This window comes from Harpia harpyja, chromosome 6 (genome assembly GCF_026419915.1).
Source record: "Harpia harpyja isolate bHarHar1 chromosome 6, bHarHar1 primary haplotype, whole genome shotgun sequence".
NCBI classification, from domain to species: domain Eukaryota; kingdom Metazoa; phylum Chordata; class Aves; order Accipitriformes; family Accipitridae; genus Harpia; species Harpia harpyja.
In genome coordinates this window covers 69,083,970-69,104,306 of record NC_068945.1, presented here as the reverse complement: position 1 = coordinate 69,104,306, position 20,337 = coordinate 69,083,970, and the positions used below count along the sequence as shown (strand labels likewise).

At 48.9% G+C, this 20,337-nt stretch overlaps 1 protein-coding gene across 5 annotated transcripts in view; it reads right to left on the bottom strand.

The window, feature by feature from the left end:
• The window catches only part of TASOR2 (transcription activation suppressor family member 2), a 44,823-nt gene extending 27,151 nt beyond the window's left edge, over positions 1-17,672 (bottom strand). For 3 of the 5 annotated variants that reach the window (XM_052789622.1, XM_052789625.1, XM_052789623.1), the window contains exons 1-9: positions 17,312-17,671; positions 6,416-6,561; positions 4,812-4,907; positions 3,263-3,335; positions 1,767-1,858; positions 959-1,096; positions 708-832; positions 588-607; positions 393-492 (exon numbers count right to left, since the gene is read on the bottom strand). In XM_052789622.1, coding sequence (XP_052645582.1) covers positions 393-492; positions 588-607; positions 708-832; positions 959-1,096; positions 1,767-1,858; positions 3,263-3,335; positions 4,812-4,907; positions 6,416-6,561; positions 17,312-17,354 — 833 coding nt within the window. In that variant the 5' untranslated portion in view covers positions 17,355-17,671. Of the gene's footprint in view, positions 1-392; positions 493-587; positions 608-707; positions 833-958; positions 1,097-1,766; positions 1,859-3,262; positions 3,336-4,811; positions 4,908-6,415; positions 6,562-17,311 lie in introns of all 5 variants that reach the window. The other 2 variants (XM_052789621.1, XM_052789624.1) reach the window with 1 other exon arrangement.
• Positions 17,673-20,337: the final 2,665 nt, after the last annotated feature.

Below are 20,337 nucleotides of genomic sequence, written 5' to 3'. Positions count from 1 at the left end.
CTGATCGTACATGCACCATCGGGAAGCCCACTTCTCACAGGGAAAAAAGTCCCAAGCAGGAATAATTGATTTGGAATAAACATCCCAGAGCAGTTAACAAAAAGAGATGACAAAATACAGCCATTTCCAGCTGCAGTTCAGGGCCCGGTCTCATGTCCTCATCCAGCTATTGCTGTGACACTGCACCGCTGGCTGCCCAACACCACTTTCCTGACACTGATGACTGCCCCGACAGTGTAGGTGGTAAGTTGGTACAGCTGCAAGAAAATGCTGATCAATGAAGGGATGGGGCAGGAAAGACAAAACTGGCTTTTGCTGGTACACAGACACCCAAAGGTGTAATGCTTCACACTCCACAAATTGCACAGAAAGAAGAGAAAGGGGCAACTTACAGCTGGGCTGGAATCGTGGAGCTGTATGGGGTCCTCAGGGCGATGTTGCACAAAAGCTGGCCCCGGATGGAGAGCTGCCCCCTCCATGGACAGTACAACGCTACAGGCAAAAGGGAGAATGGCTCAGAGAAAGCAGGAGGGGGAGAGGGAGAAAGGTACATTTATAAAACAAAACCAACCACCAGATGCTCCTACCTTTGTGATTAAGCTCAGGTCTAGAGAAAAGGGAGAAAAAGAGGAACATTTAGCAATGGGAAAAGGAAAAACAGCCCACAAAAGTGACCGGGTATTTTGGAACGACAGCAAGTTGCTTACAGGCTCTCTATAGCTAAGACGGGCATTTCCTTCGGCTCCCTGTACTGGCAGGCGATGACTATGTAAGGGCAAATCTGCCTGGGCCGCTCAGCAGTGCTGCCATCGGACACTTCATACACGTAATACTGGGGTGAGAAGGGAAACACAGATGAAAAAACAAGGTGAGGAATGAGCAAGGCACCTGGGCCAGCACTGTGTTCCCCTGCAGCCCACAAGCAAGCTGTCTGCACAGTCCTGTTGCAAATTGATACCTGGCTCTGCTCGAAGGCCTGGCAGTGGCTGGCCTGTGATGGTATGTTGCTTCTGCTTACGGCGACATGGCAGTCATAGCCAGGAGATGGGCAGGTATAGCTGGTTGTGTAATTCTCAGATACCACCTTGACCTTCCCCTGTGCCAGAAAATTTACGAAAAAAAAAAAAAAAAAAAGAGAATACACATAATTGTTTGCAGAAACTTATTTTAAAAGACCCCTGAATCCTCCTTTTCCCCAAAGACAGTGTTGCTGGCAGCCCCACACTCCCCACCACTGTGAGGGGGTTGCGTGCATTTTTGTCCTTACAAACATGAGGGCCTGCCACAGCCGAGTTCGCCATGGCAGACAAATCTGCACTGCTCAGGAGAGCAAACAGGAGCAGCATGTCTTTGGTGCCAGCTACAGAGAGCAGGAGCCAGTGGGGAGGAAAGGGGCCACATGCTAGCCCCATGGAGGAACAGAATGGGCCTGTGATCTGAGCCACCCTATGGTTCCCTCTCAAATCCCCAAAATGCATCAGAGTCCAGGGGAAAAGGTGACCCTATGGGAAATTTCTGATCTCAGCAGTGGAATTTGGAAGTTCCTCTGCATCCTCTGCTACCCTGCAGGCCACCAGTCCAGCCCAGTTGGATCTCTTGCTTTCTAGCCTGACACATCCCACTGTCAAAAATCCTGATGAGCTCTCAACAGAGCTGATTCTACACCCCACCACAGTTATGGGCACCAATGTCTCCTTAAAAACTGCTTGCACTGTATAGCAGCTTCTGAAAACCATTCCACATAAAAAGAAAGACTTGCATTTTACCTTAATTAGCTTACAAATTACAATATAGCCTGATTTTCCATGATACCAGGGTCTCGGATGAAGACAGTCTGCATACTTGGAAATATAAACCCCTGTGAAAACAAAGCAATGCAAGATAATGTGAATCATCTGTTGAGTAAAGCTGATTGCCAAAAAACCCTGTAAAGAGGGCCCTCCTTGCGGAAATGGGAGTCTCTGCAGAGTCAGTGCTGCAAACCAGAGCAGCACTTGCTGTCATAAAAAGGGTGAAACTCTTTCTGACTCTTTTCCTTTTTTTGACAGCTGGTATGGAACAGCATTATATGTTTCAGGGTCAGCTCTAGGAAAGGAGTTAACTTGGGTTTCTCCTGGGAGAAGTAGCCCAGCTAACATCGGTTTTGCCCACACTACATAAAAACATACCAAGAGGGCATACCTCTCTTACAGGAAGATCTGGTGAAGGGCTTCCAGGTCAGACTGCAAGGGGGGCAGGTACTTTGCTCAATTTGGAGTCACACAAAGGCAATGTGAATGTTTATATGTGGGGAACACACACTGCAAGGGCATGAGAGCAGGCCCATGGCATGGCATAGACCCTCCCAGGCCCCTTCCTTGGCTCTTTATGGCCCTTCAGCATCCCAGATGTCAACATGAACCTTCTACCCTGTGACAAGGCCTATTCTCACATGGCTTATTCCCATCCCTCCTCCATGCTCAGGGCATATCATATGTGGATTTACTGGGGGTGGGGGTGTTGGCTCTTCACTCCTGCTTTATATTTGTAGACAAGATGGGTAGAGAAGTACATGGCAGGGGAAACAGGGACCGGGCAGGGGAAGGGCTACAAAGAGACACACCATAATATTCATCTCAGTCCATCAGGACTAAGATATACACCAGATAAATAACCAGTTCTTGCTTGGTTTTGCATTCGCTGCCATTGACTGCTCAATAATTAGGTGTCTTGGACTGCGAAGACTTGCGGGATGAACACTGGTAGACGTTCTGCTTCTGGCAGAAGGATTTCTTTGAGTAACCCATCCTGCACTGCACGTCTTGAGGCCCCAGACCTTTGGGCAAGGAACTTGCACATACTGAAAAGGGCTTTGACGTGTCACAATCTGCTCTGGTTATTAACAAGACTGGTGGCAAAAGCTCAGCAAACAGGCTCTGAAGAGCAAACGGGTGGGGAGAGCTGCCAAAAAGCCACTTTGGTGACAAAGGTTGTTATTAACAAGGGATAAAAAGCCTGAAATGGAGAGGTGAAGAGACAATAACATTCCCTGGGGAAGATCCCATCCTCATCTGGTTGAAGGGGCAGAAGGAAAACACTGCTGCTTGCTTGGTCCAAACAAGTGCAGTTTCCCATGTAAGAAACACGGGAGTTTCTGTGGATCTTTGCAGTAAATAACAAGGCAGTACCAAGAGTTTGTCTGGGCTTTTGCTTTTGTTTTTAAAGGAGTCAATATCCCCAGAAAAGTGAACAGGTCTCTTGGTCCTCTGAATAGAAATCTTACCTTTTGCTGGGTCACCAAGTATGGAAATAGAACTGCTGTTTACACGGAGGCCTGTCTGACACACCTCTTTTGCCTTCAAAAGAAGAGACAGCCTCTTTTACTATCTATTTTCAAAGATAAGGGACACAGCTACTGAAATCTGTAGCACAACAGTTGGCAAAATACTTGCAACAGGCAAACATGTTGTTTCAGATACTAAATACTTGTATTTATCAAGTGTTGTTACAAAAACCTCTGTGGAAGCAAAAGCTTAGAAAAATCTGGAAAAAATCCAGCATCTCCAGAAACCACTGCAAGCATGAGGCTGGACTTTGCACCTTCTTTATCTGCACGGGGAATTTGTGGAAGAATAAATGGAATGGGGCTGGCATGAAGGCAAAGGACATTTGTTACTCTGTGCTCACTCCTCTATAGGCACAATTACTGCCTTGGGAGCATCTCACCAGCTTTGATTTAATTCATGTCCAAAGCAGATTCATAAAAGTGTGCAAAGACCAAATGTAGATTGACCAAAGAGTGACAATAGGAGCAGTCTGAACTCATTATGGGTGAGAAATAAAAGCAAACCAGTCAAACTATACTCAGCCCCTTTATAAGCAACACTGGACACTCATCTCACCTAACTTCTGCCTCCTAAAAGGCAAGTGTCTAGCTTGGACCAGCCAGCTAGATTTCCCCCCTGAACAACAGAGAGAGGCACCTCCAGAGAGCTGTTTAGCCCAAGGATTTTAGATGCCTGCATTAAATGAGGTCCAACTGTCCTCTGGAGAGCTCCCTCTTTCCTAGGGTCTGTACAAGGAGCTCAGTCACTTGGCGCAGACTGTGTTAAATTTCAAACAGCCAAAACAAAGCGAGACAATTCCCGCACCCAAACTGAGACTGAAAGTGGTTTATTTTGCTGTAGCTCAATTCAAACTGAACAGAAATAAAATGCATTCAGGCCACTCTCATCCTGAACAAAACCATCTCTACTGTGATTTAGCATGGCATCACTAAATCACATTAAAAGTGAATTCCCACTAGATTCCCTGAGCATCCTTCTGTAGACAAACTCTTTTCACAAAATCAAAAGCATCCTTGTGAAAAATGGGCAGGAGTAACTTTCCCAATAGCTGTGTCAGGCTCTACACCTAGCTGGCAAAACCAAGGGAACTTGCCCAAAACCACCTGGCAAACTCCTGTCTCCTGTCACAAAGGTGCTTGTCTCTTCTAAGCGTACATGAAAGGTTTCACCTGCTGGTAATTGACCATAAGTCCACTGGGACAAAGGGAGACTCCTCCTATCTCCCTGCAGAGGGCAAAGGGGGCAGCCAGATCTGAAACAGTAATTGACTAGAGAGATGCAAAATAAGATCCATCACTAAAACCTCCCAGTAGCTGCTTTCAGAACTTGCTCTGTACTATTTATACAGTAGTAATTTTACTGGTAACCAGGGTACAGAGAGCCAGGACACTTCAGTCAACAGATCTGCTGGGCTTTGGTGGGACAGAGCACATGTACAGGCACTTGGCATCAAACTTCTTAAGCTAAATAAACATTTCAGGTTACCTCTTCTTCATTATCAAACAGGAGAAATGCAAAGGTCTCCTCCAGCTCCTCCTGGCTGTACCCGGCGGCTTCCTTTGCTTGGGCAAAAGCTTTGAGCTGCAGAAGACACAACAACACTTTGTTCTAGTCTGTTCATGCCAGAACCAAGTAACATGTTCATAGTGTGAGGACAGTGTCCCAAGTACCTCCAGTCGTGGTCAGTACAGGGCAGCTGGCAGCAGCCAGGTGATGCTGGACCAGCTCACGTGCCCACACATGATTCCATCCCCCAGGCACGTGTACACCCATTCTCCAACCACAAGGCCCCCAATCCATGCATCTGTCTGTCCATCTGTCTCTGCCTTTGTCGCCAGCAGAACATGTTCAATGTCCTCCAAGGGACAGCAGGCACACCCAGCCCCACAGTGTCACGCTGTGCTCATCCCAGGGAAGTCCAGCCTTATTCCACCGTGCCCCTCTTGCCACGCGTCACAGGCTACTGCGGAGCTTGTTTCACCAAGCAGCATGTGGGCTGGTGGAGCATCACATTTAGAAGCCAGCTATGCCCATCACAAGGCAGATCATCTCAGCCATGGAGAATATGCCTACAGAAGGGGACATGGCTTGGAGGCACCTCTCTTTTTCTCTCTCCACTGACCAGGGAAGCCTAGACTATTTGATTAGAGGGCAGGTGCTATCATGCGACTACAGCTCAGAGGGTTTGGCTACAGCCAAATAACACATTACTCCAATTTCTTTTGTCTGATAATTAAAGCAGAGCACGTTCTCAGTGCAGACAGGAAGAACATCACGGGAGCAAACAGAGCTGGATCTGAGTCCATAATATTTTGGGGCTTTAATAAAAGAAGTTGTAGTAGGATGGGATTTTTTAAACAGGGCTAGATGATAAGAAAACATCTCATCACTGCTTTTGCTTATTTTGGCTTTAGACGCACAGGCAAATCAACAAATTACTTGATACCTGCTTCCCCATTTGTTTTATCCAGCTCCACAGTAACTATCCCAGATTTAGGCAGCCAAAATGTCTAAACTCTATTTAAACTATGACAACAAGCAGACTGGTCATCTCCAGTCCCCAGAGAAGACAGCCTGTCTTCCACACCAATGACGGAGGGAGTGTAGGGATAAAGGCATTTTAAAAGCGGTTCCATACACGTCCCAGTCAGCTGGAGAAAGGCAAATGGGGTTAAAACTGGTGCCTGCACAGGTGTGAGGGCAGACAAAAGAAATACCACATGGAAATCTGCCTCCCTGTGAATCAGCAGAAATGCAATAACATTAAAGGTCTCCTGCTAGGTATCAAACCAGGATTTCAACCCGCCCCCAAGGCCTGCTCCAGGAACTGCTGTTGAATGTCTGGCAACATTGGCTGAATGGACCTTTTGTTCCTGATCAGATTGGGAATGAAGAAGTGCAAGAAAGCAAAGAAAAGGCTCCCTTCAGTCAGGAACTGCAAATGGGGCTCTACAAGGCAGGCAGATCAGCCATGTGCTGCAAAGGAAATACCTGCCAATAAACCAACATTTACAGACCTCTGCAGCTCCCAAAGAAACACCACCCTTTCCCAAGCTGCCAGCAACACCCTGCTCCTCCAGTGGCCTTACCTCACTTAGAAAAACATGGTTTTCCACCAGAATTGCTTGGCTGTACTGAAAACCGTCCTGAGATGTAGAGTCCAAGTAGGAGCTCTGCAACACTGAAACTGCTGTCTGCAGAAGGGAACTCGACTCTTCTGACTCCAGATGAAAACCTGGAGGACGAAAGCAAAAAGCAGGTGCAAATATTAACTCTGGGCATCCCCAGATGAGTATGGAGCCTCAGCAGAGGTGGGTGGCAGCTGAGTTATCAAGCCCAGATCTCCATGGAGCAGATCAGCTCTGTGGCTCCCAATGGGAACAGCCGCTCACCTCCAGCCATGGAACCCCCAAGTCTTTGTCTGCAAGTTAAACTGCCCTTTGGCAGGAGGAATACAAGCTCCCTGTTTGCCAGTGACCCCTTAAAGTTCTTCCTTTGCAACAGGAAAAAAAAAGAAATCAATAGCAACTGCCAGAAGCAAGGCCTGGTGGTAAATTAACTTTATGCTGAGCAGGTCAGAGTTTCCTCTTGTGCTAAAAAGTTACTTAGATTCATTGCGCACTCTTTTAGGGTGTGAGAGTTGATGTCCGCACACAGGGAAAATCTCAGTGCATGCTCAGTTTCCCAGGGTTATCTGTTTTTCTATAAAGATCTTCAGGTCTTGAGTGAATGTGGTTTTCAATACCATGAGAGCAAGCCTTCCTTCAAAGCCTCAATGGGCAGAGCTTTCTCGAAGCCCAAATTCTCTCACATCTCCAAGGAAAACATCCGAGTGAAACACTTCCCAACTGCATCCCACCAAGAAGAGGTCCCAAAGCAGTTGACAAATTAAATACGGATGCAGAAACAAATGAAAGCCCTGCAGTATTTGTGCTCTTGCAACTGTTAAAATCCAAGTATTAAATAAAGCAGCCACTCCGAAAGACAGGAAATCCTGGGCTCAGTCTCTGTTGCACATTTAAAAACCTTTATTACTGGCGGTGATTCATGAGCTATGAGATTTCAAATCCCAAGCTGAGTTTTCAACATAGACACATTGAAAAGGTGTACTAATTCTAACCCATAAACTTTAGAAAATAGTTATCTACAAGGAAAGAAATGTAGAACTGCTGAACCTCACCCAAAGAACAGGTTTTACATGCTGGTCACTCTCTAAGAAAAACCTCACCAAAATTTTTGAGGACAAATAGATAAGTTCTCATTTTAACCTCTAAAGCAGAAAGGCCCACATTCCTTTGGTGATGAGCAAGATAGCATCTGTTGTAACCCTGCAACCTGCTTGGGGTTTTGACTCCTAATTTTAAAGGCTAAGTTCTAATAGTTTTTTTTCTTTTCCTCCCCTCAATTAAAAAGAAGAAAAGACAGAAACACTCCCTGTCACAAATCTTGTTATTTCTCTCAAAATACTCAAGGCCAAAAAAGGACCTAATATAAGGAATAGGAAAAATAACAGTTCAAATTGTGTGTATTAAACTCATTTAGCTACACTGCTCTAAGCCAGTTCAGCCAGTCTGCACTATGGGGCTTAACAGGGGAAGGGAGACAGCATCTGCGTTGTGCCAGGCAAAAGACAAATCCAGACAAGGCAGAAAGTGGGGGGAAACAGTATAAAGACTGCTCTAAAAATGGTTCCTAGAAAAGCATGTAGAGGATAGGTGGGAATGGAAATTGGGAGCACAGAAAAAGTCTTTAAAAGAACTTTTGCCTCTCATAACCTTGCTCTGGGGAATGTACATCTTTTGTGCCCTCTTGTATTCACTTTCTAAACCTCCCACTTTCAGATGATGCCTCTGTAATCATTAGAAGTAGTCAAAAAGCAGGTGAACACAACTTGGCTCTCAAGCACAGAAAAATGAAAAATGAAGAGGTCTTCCCACTCTCACTTTTACTGTTTTTTCTCTTTGAGCCTAATGAGTGTAAGAAGGGATGTTAAGTTTTCTCACTTTTTTCCTCACTTGTCTTTCATTTTGCTTTGTCTGTCTCTCTTGCACCTTGTGGATCTCAATGAAGCCGTCAGGGAGTTCAGACTCCTCCACAGAAATCAGATCAGGGAATTACATCCCAGCTCACAGCTTTGCTCAAAGGCTTGGACCAAACACAACGTCCCTTTTTGCTTCCTGGCCTGAGCACAACAACAACACTTGTGTCCGGAGTCATCCTCCAAGGAGCGACAGCCCCATCCTCAGCATCTTCTCTACCAGCCTAAACAAGCCCACCTCCCTCGACAGCTGCTCATGTCCCAAAAGAACAGGACTGCAGCTGGTGCTATTTAATTTCACAGCTACTGCTCCAAACCATCTCACTTTTCAGGGTGCAATATTCTGCTCCTCCTACTGATAGCGTCTTGCAACTTTGCATTATCGACAAGTTCAGGGTCTTGAAGTATGAGAAAAGCCATGTCTAAACGTGCAAGCTGGCAGCCTGTCATGTGTTTCCACACTGAGTATGTGAGACACTGAGTTGACAAAGAGAGATTATGGGGTTAAAAACCCCTCCAGGTGCAGAACACATAGTGAGGGTGCGGGGTGTTAAATCAGCAAAAGCATTGGATATTCAGTATCTTTCAGGGGTAAAAGCTAAAGGCTTTAAAAAAAAAAAAAAGCCTAGGAAGGTCTTGGAAATGCAACATAAACAGCAATTTTGCAAGAGAGAACTCAAACATTTATTCCTCCCTGCAAGTTCAGCTGCAGTGTAAAAATGAAAGTCCAAAAGGAAAAAAAAAAAAAAGTCGCTGTATTAATACATAAATACATGAGATGAAACAATCACAGAGCATGACACCGAGTCCAGCAGCTTGCTGTGACCCTCAACTCCCCTTTCAGATTTAAGAGGCTCCTTCAGATCTGTTCCCACCCTGAGGAAGAGTCTGCAGTCACACAAATACATGCAAAACCCCAGCACATCCAGGTTTCATTTGTGGTAGCAGAAGGCCCTTGACAGTCTCTGTGCAGGATGTGAGGAGGCGAAAGTGAAAGTGCCCAAACCAGAAGTAAAAGTGAAAGTGTCCATTCCCTTCTGAGCAGCTTGGACATGCCACTATTGCCATGCAGCATCCTCAAGGAACGGGACCAACTTCTCGCATGGGGTCAGCTGGACAGCAGAGATGCATCACAGGACTGACAGCTGGAGGAGAGCTGGAGAAACGCAGCACAGCTCTGCACCAGCACAGCCCAGCTGAACCCACAGTGGGTGTTATCTGTGCCCTGAAATCCTTGGGGAGGGGATTCACAGCCTGTCCTGGTGATTTCCTACCCTGATAGCAAGGCAGAAAAAACAGTCACCTTTGCAGCTATTAACATCAGTTGCCAATGCTGCAAGTAAGGCTGATCTTTCCCTCGTGTTGTGGCTGTGCAGAAGTCATCTTCCAAGAGCCTTGCATTCCTTGGAAGGCTGCTAACCTCATTCTTCCTCCTCCTTTTCTAGACTTAAAGCCAGCTCCTTTGACCTTTCCACCCCAATCATGCCTGCAAGTGTCTCAACATGCCCTGTTCTGTCCTCTGCAAAGCGTTGACTAAAGCCAGCCTGAGTGGACGTGCCCCACCGGCACACACGCACGGCCCATACACCTCCCAGGAGCTGCACGCCTTTGCTCCCCTTTCCAATTCAGGGCTCCTGCAGGTACTGGATGCCCATCAGGAGGGCCAGCTGAGGCCAAGAGATGCAGACTTGCCAAAACCAGGATCCCCTTTCGGCTCATCCATTTTCACGTGACCTCTGGATGGCCTCACCACGCAGAGACTTCCAAAGTCAGCCCAGGAGGAACACCCACAGCTTTCAAACCACTTACTTGTACAGACTTGTACAGAGAAAAAGGTTTGCTTCTCTTCCCAGTCATGTTTGTTTTTTTTTTTACCTTAAAATTTTAGTAGGAATTGCTGCAGACAATTGAATGCTGTCAAATCTCCAAAAGTTTGCAACCCAGCATGGTCAACACACACTGAACACAGCCACATTGCTCACCTACAGGGCTTTTGACCTGTCCTCGGCACAGCAGCTCCTGCACGGTCCCTTCCCACAGCCCTTCTCCATCTTGCCTCTCCTCAACCAGGATTTCCTCCGTTTTCCCGGCTTGGGCCCATTGTTAGTATGAGCTGTAACAGCAGGCATCACTGGCAGTGTCAGTTCTGGCACTACCACATGCTACTCTGTACTGTCAACAGTTCATGTGCTGCCAGCTGAGACTCAAGGTCATCCTCCCAAGTCCTTTGGCTCTGCTGAAGTCCACTTTCTCTCTTCTTTTTATAATCTCCCATCCCGATTTTGCTGCTCTCACTCTTTAGGTTTACTTTTTAATCATTTCTAGCACACAGTAATTATTATGACAATTATATGAACTGTCCTTTTTAACTCTGTATTATAAAACCCATGGTACTACATGCTTGACCAGCTATTCACCTGCAAACTTCTTTTAGCTACAGCCTGCTGACAGAGCAGCCACAAAGGTGACCTGGTAAACATACTGACAAAGAAGGATGTCTCTTTCCAGGAGTCCTGAGACATCCTTGATAAGCTCAGCCAAAACCTCCTTGATGGAGAGCAGCTGATGGGACAAAGAAACTGAGGTAACAAACCGACCTTCCAGTAAAACAGAAGTCAGCAACAACTATTCTGGGAACTGACGTCCTACGCCCACTTACGTATCTACACCAAAAAGGTATAAAAAGAAACTCACTACCTACCCCAAATCAGCTTCTCTGCAAGAGCTTCCCTGTATGACATCTCCCAGACAGACCAGACCCTCACTGGGAATGCCTGGCTGACTCTGGACTTGGTGACATGGATCATCTTTGAAGTGACACTTTCCATCGCTGACCGGCCCCCTCCTGGGAGAAGTTTGGTGAGTGTCGCACCAGTGACACCTCACATAATGTATTTATAGTTGCGCCCATCGGTAAAGGTTCATTAAGTATATACTTGCTTTGCTAGCTGGAATTCTGTAATAACTGGTAATATACATATATTTGCTTTACTCTTGTAATACATATATACTTGCTTTCCTAGTGGTAATTTTGTAGTGTCTTGTAGCATATATTTATATATGGACATATTTGTTTTTACTAATAGTAGTTTTCTAGTAATCTGTAATAAAGAAATTCTCAGAAACGCAGACTTTCATGTCCTTGTGTATTGCAGAGTCCTGAGAACCCCATGGTCACGCTCTTCGCCCACCTGCAGGTCAGGTCACCCTCACAGGTTGTGACCATGACTGCTACACCTGCACAGCCCAACTTTTATAATGAGTCTTGGCTCATTACTGCTGAAGCGCAGAAGTCACTTTCCTCTTTCAGTTTAAGCCAAAATCTGAGCTAAATTAAGCCAAACTAAGCCAAAAATCACCATCTCCCAGAAACGTCTAGGAGCAGGAACGTGTCATGCCTGCAAAGTAACAAGATGCTGACTACAGCAGATGCTTCTGACTGTTGTAAAGTATTTCCAGTTAATGACATGATGTAAACTAAGCTTACATTTACTCTCCAGGAGTAATCAGGCAAGGTGATGTAGCACAGACCACTCGCGTGGCTAGCTGATATTAGGTGTATTTTCAAACTGATCACCCGAGGCAGACCCCAGAGACTGCCCCGCACAGCACGGCAGAGCTATCTCCACCATGGAGCAGGTGTCCTATGCCCACGGGCACCGGTCCAGGGCAGGGTTAGCATGGCACTGAAACAGAAAATAATCTGCCTTGGCATATTCGAGCCTCTCGGGATTTTCTTATGTTTTAGCATGGGTTCTTCAAAGCCTTTCAGTCTCAAAATACACTCTCCTACACCAGACAAGTGCCTTGTTCCTGCTGCTCCTGCCATTATCAGCAACTTTCACAGTTTCACTGCTTCCCAGCATCTTGTTCTTTCTCTTTCTTGCCTTTTTCCTTCCCGTTTTTTCCACTCAGAGACACAGACAACTATTCTAACCTTGTATTTGTCAGGCTGCAAATAAGCAGAGCTGGCTGAACCTGCCACACAGTAACGGATCTGATCTAAACCATGTACAACAGAGCCAACACAGCTGGGATATTACATGTACCAGAGGCAGATGTTGGGCATGGGATGGGTTACGAGGACAGGCTTGTGCTCATGGTCCAGCCAAAACAAGACCTCTAGCTTAAACTGGGCTGATGGAGGCACCCTTTGCAGAGAAGAGGAGTGAGTCTGTTGGCAAATGAAAGGGGAAAAGGCCTCCCACCAGGGATGGAAAAGGCAGCACAGGTTGTATCACAGGCTGTCCAGCAGAAGCAGGAAGGGCTCCAATAACAAGCAGCATTTTCTGAAGGTCTTGCCCTAGGATGCTGCAGACGAGTTAAAAAAATCAGCTTTGGGGGGGGGGGGGGGGATGATGAATCTATTAAATGCAAAGATTCCACCTCTTCCTCAGGAAGTCCCTGAGCCACAAACCTGCGCAAGTGGCATGAGTTTTCAGGAGAAAGAACACTGTACCTTTCTTCACATACCTTTCCCTAAGCAGCCACTCCTGGAGTCAGGATACCAGCCAAGATGGATATTCGGTCTCAGCTGCGACAGCCCATTAAATCAGCACAAGGTTTTACCCCTACCCCAATGTGCATGGAGCCAGGCTGACATCATATGATGGATATGCAGTGCCACATTATCGTGACTGTGGTAGGAAGCATCTCTTACTCTATGTGGTGCTTTCACAGGCAAGACCAGGAACTTATTGAGTCAATTATCCTGCAACTACTACAGGCCTCCTGCAAGTAAATCATCATAACAGACCATTACAAACCACCTCTCTGCAGCTGATGTTTCCTCATACTCTCAGAAAGAGAGCAGTTGGCTCGCATGGAGGTTCGAGAGCTCTCATAACTGTGGAGCTATTTTCCCCTGGAAAAACCAAGCATTCAAATTGCTAGGCAGGGGGGAATTTTTGGATATGACAGCTCTCTTACATTTGCTGAAAAAAAAGTAAGCAGGCTGATGCGGCTCCCCTCTCCTAAATTAACATCCTTGGCCTTAAACCCAGGAGTTATGTCCCTGTTTGGTGTGAGATGGTATCTTTTGCAATCTTCTGGTTTGATGTATTTAAAACACTCTTCCATAGTGAGGCAAGGGGATTGCTGCTAAGCTGGAAAACCCAGGTGCTGGACTGTATTTTAAATTTCCTCTGGGATCAGGTAGTCCTGCATCAGGCTGCAGGAGCTTTTGTAATCCTTTTCATCTCAATATCAGAGACTGACACTATTTATTTAGATCACTTTTAGGCAATGCAGGGAACCCCTGGCACCCTCTCAGGAGAGCTACCACTCTGCCCAGAGGACAGGCAACCTTTACACAGACAGCTCCACCTGAGCTCTGCCAACACAGATTTAATCTCACAGCGATATCTGAATGCATCTAGTTGGCTGGGGAGAAAACATTGTTAGCTTCCTCACAGGTAGGGAAGGTTATGTTCCTACACTATGTAAAAAAAAAAACCATGTCATAAGAAATTTCAGCAAACCCGGTTGTTTCCAGCTGTGCCCCAAATTCCTACCCAGAGAAGGCAGCCCCAACAAGACAATACCTAATTACATAGAGAGCAAGGGAGCTGAACTTGTTTAGTTTGGGGGAAGAAAGCTGGAGAAATCCAACTGCAACCCACAGCTACCTGATGGGGAGTCACAGAGACGATGGAGCCTCTCTTCTGGACTGGCAGATGGAAACAACAAGGGGCAACACCTCAAGTTGCACCTTGAGAGGTTCAGACTGGACATGAGGAAGAAATTTTTCCCCTGGAGGGTGATGCAGCCTTAGGACAGGTCGCAGAGAGGTGGGGGCCCCCATCCTTGGCTGGCCAAAGCCACAGATGCCCCTTTCTGATGTTGGGGAAAAATCTACTCAGAGTAGGACTCCTACACCAGAGAAACCTTCCAAGTAACATTTCTTTGATTTTATAACCTCCCTCCTGTTACCTTCAGCTGCTCACATAATTGAGGAAGTGGTTATTACAGGTTTTCCCTCCTTAATTCATTGCAATAGCAGTTGTTGCTGCCTTTCATCTCAGCAGATGCTCCTCAAAGCCATGTCCTGCCACAGCTCCCCTCTTCTATCATCTTATACAGGGTTGCCACCTGTTGTGGATTCACTCAGCTGCAGGTGTCTGCATTGACTCTTCCCAAATCTAGCACCAGCACAGGTATTTTAGCACTTAGACAACTAAAGATAACCCTTTCTTTGCAAGACCACCCAGTCAAGTCATTCTCCATGCTAGCACAGTAGCTGTGATGGCCTAAGACAATCAGACTTGATGTGCTTTGACATTGTGGGAGAGCTGTAGACTCGTGCACAGCAAACTAAAAACCCACCGATGACAGCCTTGCCTTCGTTAGGTTACGTTTCAAGGATCCCTTGCACACAGCCCACAGACAGTACGTTGAAACCCACGCGTTAAACCCAGCCAACCACACAGCACCCGCAGAGCAACATCCAGCCCTCCCAAGAAATATCAGCCTGACACCACGCGAGCTGGAGTTCATCTGCTGCCTCCCAGGACCCTGAAAAATAGATGCTGGGGACGTCCTGGATCTAAAGCCCTTGCACCGTCAAGGTGACTGCACACACTACAGCAATGTCCAGGGTCTTCTGACACACAGGCAGCCTTGTTAGAGCAACAGGAATGGTTCACGTGTTAAAAACAACCTCCCCAAGGCAAAAGCTGCCCCATTTGGGAAAAGGAAAAAAAAAAAACCAACTCATTTGCGGCTGGAGAAAGCAGGCATACAGTTCCCCTGCCTGAAATCCTGCAGCTACATTCCTCCAGACAGCTGGTTACTTACTCCTTTTGCCTTTGAGCAAGCCTGAAAACCTCCCAAACAGGGATATATCCTTCCTCAGGCTTGTTTCATTGCATTACTTTTGCTCTCACTACAGATGTTCTCCTTTCAACATCTACTTTCTTTCCCCTGATCTCTTGTTCTGCTTGATAAGGCAATAGAGCTCTAACCACATGCTCTCTATGGACCCTTTGGCTGTGGAAATTACCAAGACACACTTAGGGTTTCAAATAAAAACAGAACCAGAGCCAAGTACTAAAATTCCCATGCACGCTGACTCCAAACACCCCATCAGAACTAGTGAGTAGTTGTCTCACCATCAGAAAAAAAAAAAACCAAAAGCCAAACTGTGCAAAAATAGCATTTACCAAAAATAATAAACACTTCACTTTCTTGTCTTTAAGCAATTCTAACCAAGAATAATCAGTTGCTCACTTTGACAGGTGCCAGAGTGACCAACATATGTATTTCATGTAATAAAACCAGCCCATTCCACCAAAGCTGTAATCCCACATGCGTTTCAGTGGGTGGCTACAGTGACCGATGCAAGCCCTTGCCCCAATGCTCCTTCTCTTCCCCTCCTGGCACAGCTGGGGCTGCGTAATGAAGAAAATCAGCAAACTGCAGTGGAAGATAAAGGAGGCTATTTTTAATCAAGATAGGTTCAGCAAGCTGGATTGCTTCATGGCTCCACAAAGAGTTGTATCAACACAGCCTGAAGTCAGGCGGGATGCGGATGTTACGGACTATCAGGGGTGAGTGTCTGGGAATGGGGAACACTTAAGCTAGCTCTGCTACTGCCCAAAATGCCAGGTTTAAGAGGAATGCTAAAAATAGACCAAACTAGTATGTAAAACCAGCTTCAAGCTGGGTAATACAGTCTCTGGTCCTAGGCGAGTACTTACACTTCTTCTTATTGGAGAAGATGGGGAATTCTCTGACAAAACGATTTTTCAATTGGAAAACAGCAATTTCTGTGAAATCAGACATTTTCTTGACAAAACACTAGATCTAACAAATTCATTCAAGTGCAGACCAGTAATTTCCAGACTCAACCATAGGACAGCTAGTGACAGTAGAGCCCCATGTTTGTCTCCCTGTTCGTTACCAGTCTTTTATAAGCATTGTAATGGTAATGGGATCTATCGAGCAGCACTAAGAAACACCCACTTTGACCAAATACTTGGGGTAAAACCACGAGGTTAATGTTCTGACTTGAATCCCACAGAACAGAGCTGCACTCAGCATCTCCTGCATCCACGATGAGCACCAAACCACCAGGCTACTGATTACTCTGGGCCAGGCAGGCTTTCTTGCACATTTTTTAAAAATATTTGTTCCCATGGAGTAAGGAACGTGTTTTACAACTATTTTTGTGCCGTCTACCCTCCGGTTTCCTTCGTCTATCCCAGATTATTCCCCCTTCAGTAGTGCAGACATACAGCTCGGCAAGCCCTGCTCTTATCTGAGCCTCTGCGGGACAACTTATTTGAGGACAATCTGGGAGCAGAACTGTGCAGCACCAGAGCAGAAACATATTTTTCACCCCCCTCTTCTAGGGCCAATTTCCAGCCCTGCAAGGCAGCTCAGATGCTCCATGAGGAGCGTGAAGAGGCCTTCCAGCCTTCAGCTCCCCACGCCAGTCCCAGGAAGGGAGCAGCATGCAGCTGATCTGTTTTTATTTCCATACCGCGCTCCTGAAGGGCACCTGCACCGACCAGCACGGCTCCCCAAGGACAGACTGAAGGTGTGTACAGCCACAAAACCGAACAGGACTGTGGCTCTCCCAGCTGCATGGACCTTGGGGTCAGCTACCCGCGACAAGCGGGAGCTTGGAAAAGCCAACGTCTCCCCAGTGAGCCAGTCAAAATTAAACAGAAAAAAAGCTGCTTCCTGGGTGTCGAAGGCCTCCAGGGGCTCAGGGCAGGTGCCTCCAGCCCTGACCCGGGGCCTGCTCCCCCTCACCCAGCCAGAAGCGGGGACCCCCCCTCACGCTCGTCCCCGCGGGGCCGGACAGCCCCGGCTTCGGAGAAACAGAAGGGCAAAGCCGGCTTGGCCTCTCCTCCCTAGACGAAGGGTGGGATGGAGCCGGCCTCCCCCCCTTCCCCGACCCGGCTCGCTCGTTCCCCGCCGGCCCCCCCCGAGCCCCACTCACCCGTGCCCGACCCGCCGGTCTCCTCGTCCCGCCGCTCTCCCATGACCGGGGTTCGCTCTTCGCCCTTCTCCCGCCACGCCGGCCCTTAAGCCGCCCGCATTGCCGCCCCCGCCCGGCCCTCAGCGAGGCTCCGCTCCCGGCGGGGCCCCGGCAGGGCGCGGCGCTACCGGGCCGGGCGGGTCGGCTGGTTTAGCCGATGAAGGGCGGCATACGGGGCGGCATACGGGGCGGGAGCGCTGCGGGCCGCCGCCATCCGCCGGCCCCAGGAAGTGAAAGGGCGCCGCGGCGGGACGGCGCTGGCGGGCGGGGAGGCCGGGGCCGGGGCCGGGGCCGGGGCCGGAGGGGCGGGCGGGCGGTAGCCGGGAAAAAAACAGAAAGTGAAAACTGAACCGGAAAGAGAGCGCGGCCGCGCCCGCGGCTTTCCTCTTCCCGCGGGTCAGCGCCGCGCCGGCGGCGGCCTTCGGCGGTCCTTCCCGCCCCGTCCCGCTCAGCGGCTGCTCATCGTCGTTCACCTCCCTTCGCCGCAGTCTTTCCCCCGGCGCCTTGCTTGGGACCTTCCCTCAGCCCCTTGCCTGATCACCTCAGCCCCTCAGTGTTCGCGTCCCTGCCCTCAGCCCCGTCCTTCACCTCAGTCCTTCCTCCATCCCTTTAGTGCCTTACCCCGGCGCCCTGTTTGGGACCTTCCCTCAGCCCCTCAGCCCCTTCCCTGATCACTTCAGCCCCTCAGTCTTCACCTCCCTGCCCTGGGTCCCATCCTTCATCTCAGCCTTTCCCCTGGCGCCTTGCTTGGGACCTTCCCTCAGCCCCTTCCCTGATCACCTCAGCCCCTCAGTGTTCACGTCCCTGCCCTCAGCCCCATCCTTCACCTCAGTCCTTCCTCCATCTCCTCAGTGCCTTACCCCGGCGCCCTGTTTGGGACCTTCCCTCAGCCCCTCAGCCCCTTCCCTGATCACCTCAGCCCCTCAGTCTTCACCTCCCTGCCCTGGGTCCCATCCTTCATCTCAGTCTTTCCCCCAGCGCCTTGCTTTGGACCTTCCCTCAGCCCCTTCCCTGATCCCCTCAGCCCCTTGCCTGATCACCTCAGCCCCTCAGTGTTCACGTCCCTGCCCTCAGCCCCATCCTTCACCTCAGTCCTTCCTCCATCTCCTCAGTGCCTTACCCCGGCGCCCTGTTTGGGACCTTCCCTGATCCCCTCAGCCCCTTCCCTGATCACCTCAGCCCCTCAGTGTTCACGTCCCTGCCCTCAGCCCCGTCCTTCACCTCAGTCCTTCCTCCATCTCCTCAGTGCCTTACCCCGGCGCCCTGTTTGCGACCTTCCCTCAGCCCCTCAGTCTTCACCTCCCTGCCCTGGGTCCCATCCTTCATCTCAGCCTTTCCCCTGGCACCTTGCTTGGGACCTTCCCTCAGCCCCTTCCCTGATCACCTCAGCCCCTCAGTGTTCACGTCCCTGCCCTCAGCCCCGTCCTTCACCTCAGTCCTTCCTCCATCTCCTCAGTGCCTTACCTCGGCGCCCGGTTTGGGACCTTCCCTCAGCCCCTTCCCTGATCACCTCAGCCCCTCAGTCCTCGCCACCCTGCCCCGGGCCCCGTCCTTCACCTCAGCCTTTCCTCCATCCCCTTAGTGCCTTACCCCGGCGCCCTGTTTGCGACCTTCCCTCATCCCCTCATCCCCTTCCCTCACCCCGGTCCTTCCCCCTCAGCGCCTTCCCTCAGCCCCCTTGTTCCGGACCTTCCCGCAGTCTCCCCTCATCCCCCTTCCTTTGGCTCTTCCCTCAGGGCTTTTCCCCCATCTTTCTTGAGCCCTTCTGGCCCCTTCCCTCGTCCCCTTTCTGTGGCCCTTACCTCAGCACCTCCCTTCATTCCTCGGCCCCATCCTTGTCCCCCGCTGCCGCCCGTGCCCCTCCTGAGGTGGGGTACCCCCGGGGCCCCTCATGGCGGTGGCTCCAGGCCCCACTTCACGGCAGCACCCCGGGGTTGTTCGGTCATCCCTTTTAAACAGGATTTTTCCTGGGGTGTTAAAAAGTGCCCCGGCGTCGTCCCGTCCCCCCGCCCCAGATACTCTGGGTTTTGTTCCTCTGTTGAAAACATGGAAGTGTGTGGCCCAGGGGTGGGTTTGCTCCAGGAGCGGTGGGGGTAAATGAATGTTGAAGGAGAAAAAGAAGGTAAATAATCCAGTTTCCCTCCAGCACCTGGAATCTGTCTCGATCAGCCCGGCAGGGAGACAGTTTGTCACTTGAGTGGTTGCGTGTAAACCACTCGATCGGGTTGCTCAAAGCCCTGTCCAACCTGACCTTGAGCACTTCCAATAATGGGGCATCCATAACTTCTCTGGACGACCCATTCCAGTGTCTCACCACCCTCACCGTAAAACATTTCTTCCTTATGTCCAGTCTAAACCTGCCCTCTTTCAGTTTAAAACCATTGCCCCTTGTCCTGTCACTACAGACCTTGGTAAAAAATATCTCTCTATCTTATAAGCTCCCTTTATATACTGAATATAGATATATTGATTAGATTGTAGCTTTCTAGCTGCACAGTGGCTTCCAGCTCCTCCTTGTTACCCATGCTATGTACATTGGTATAGAGGCACTTCAGGTGGGCTATCGACCGCGACACCTTTTTAGAGGAACGTGCCCTAATTCCTCTGAGGCGTTTCACTGGTGTTTCTTTGGTGGTTCCTAATGCATCAACAGCCCCTGGCTCTTCTCTGTTGCTCAAAACTCCATTCCCCTTCCCCGCTAAGTCTACTTTAAAGCTCTCCATACAAGTCTGGGCAGCTTGTTGGTGAAAACTCTCTTGCCCCGCTTGGTCAGGTGAATCCTATAATTTGTCTCCTCCTTCCTAAACCACTTCCCCTGACTGGGAGGGTAGAGGAGAACACCATCTGGGCTCCAGATCCTTTTAATGTTGCTCTAAGGGACATAGCGTCTCTTTTGATAGTTCTGAGTTGCCTCGTCACAGTATCGTTGGACCCTACGTGGAAAATAGTAGGAGTGGATGACAATTTTTAGGGTTCACCAGGCTCAG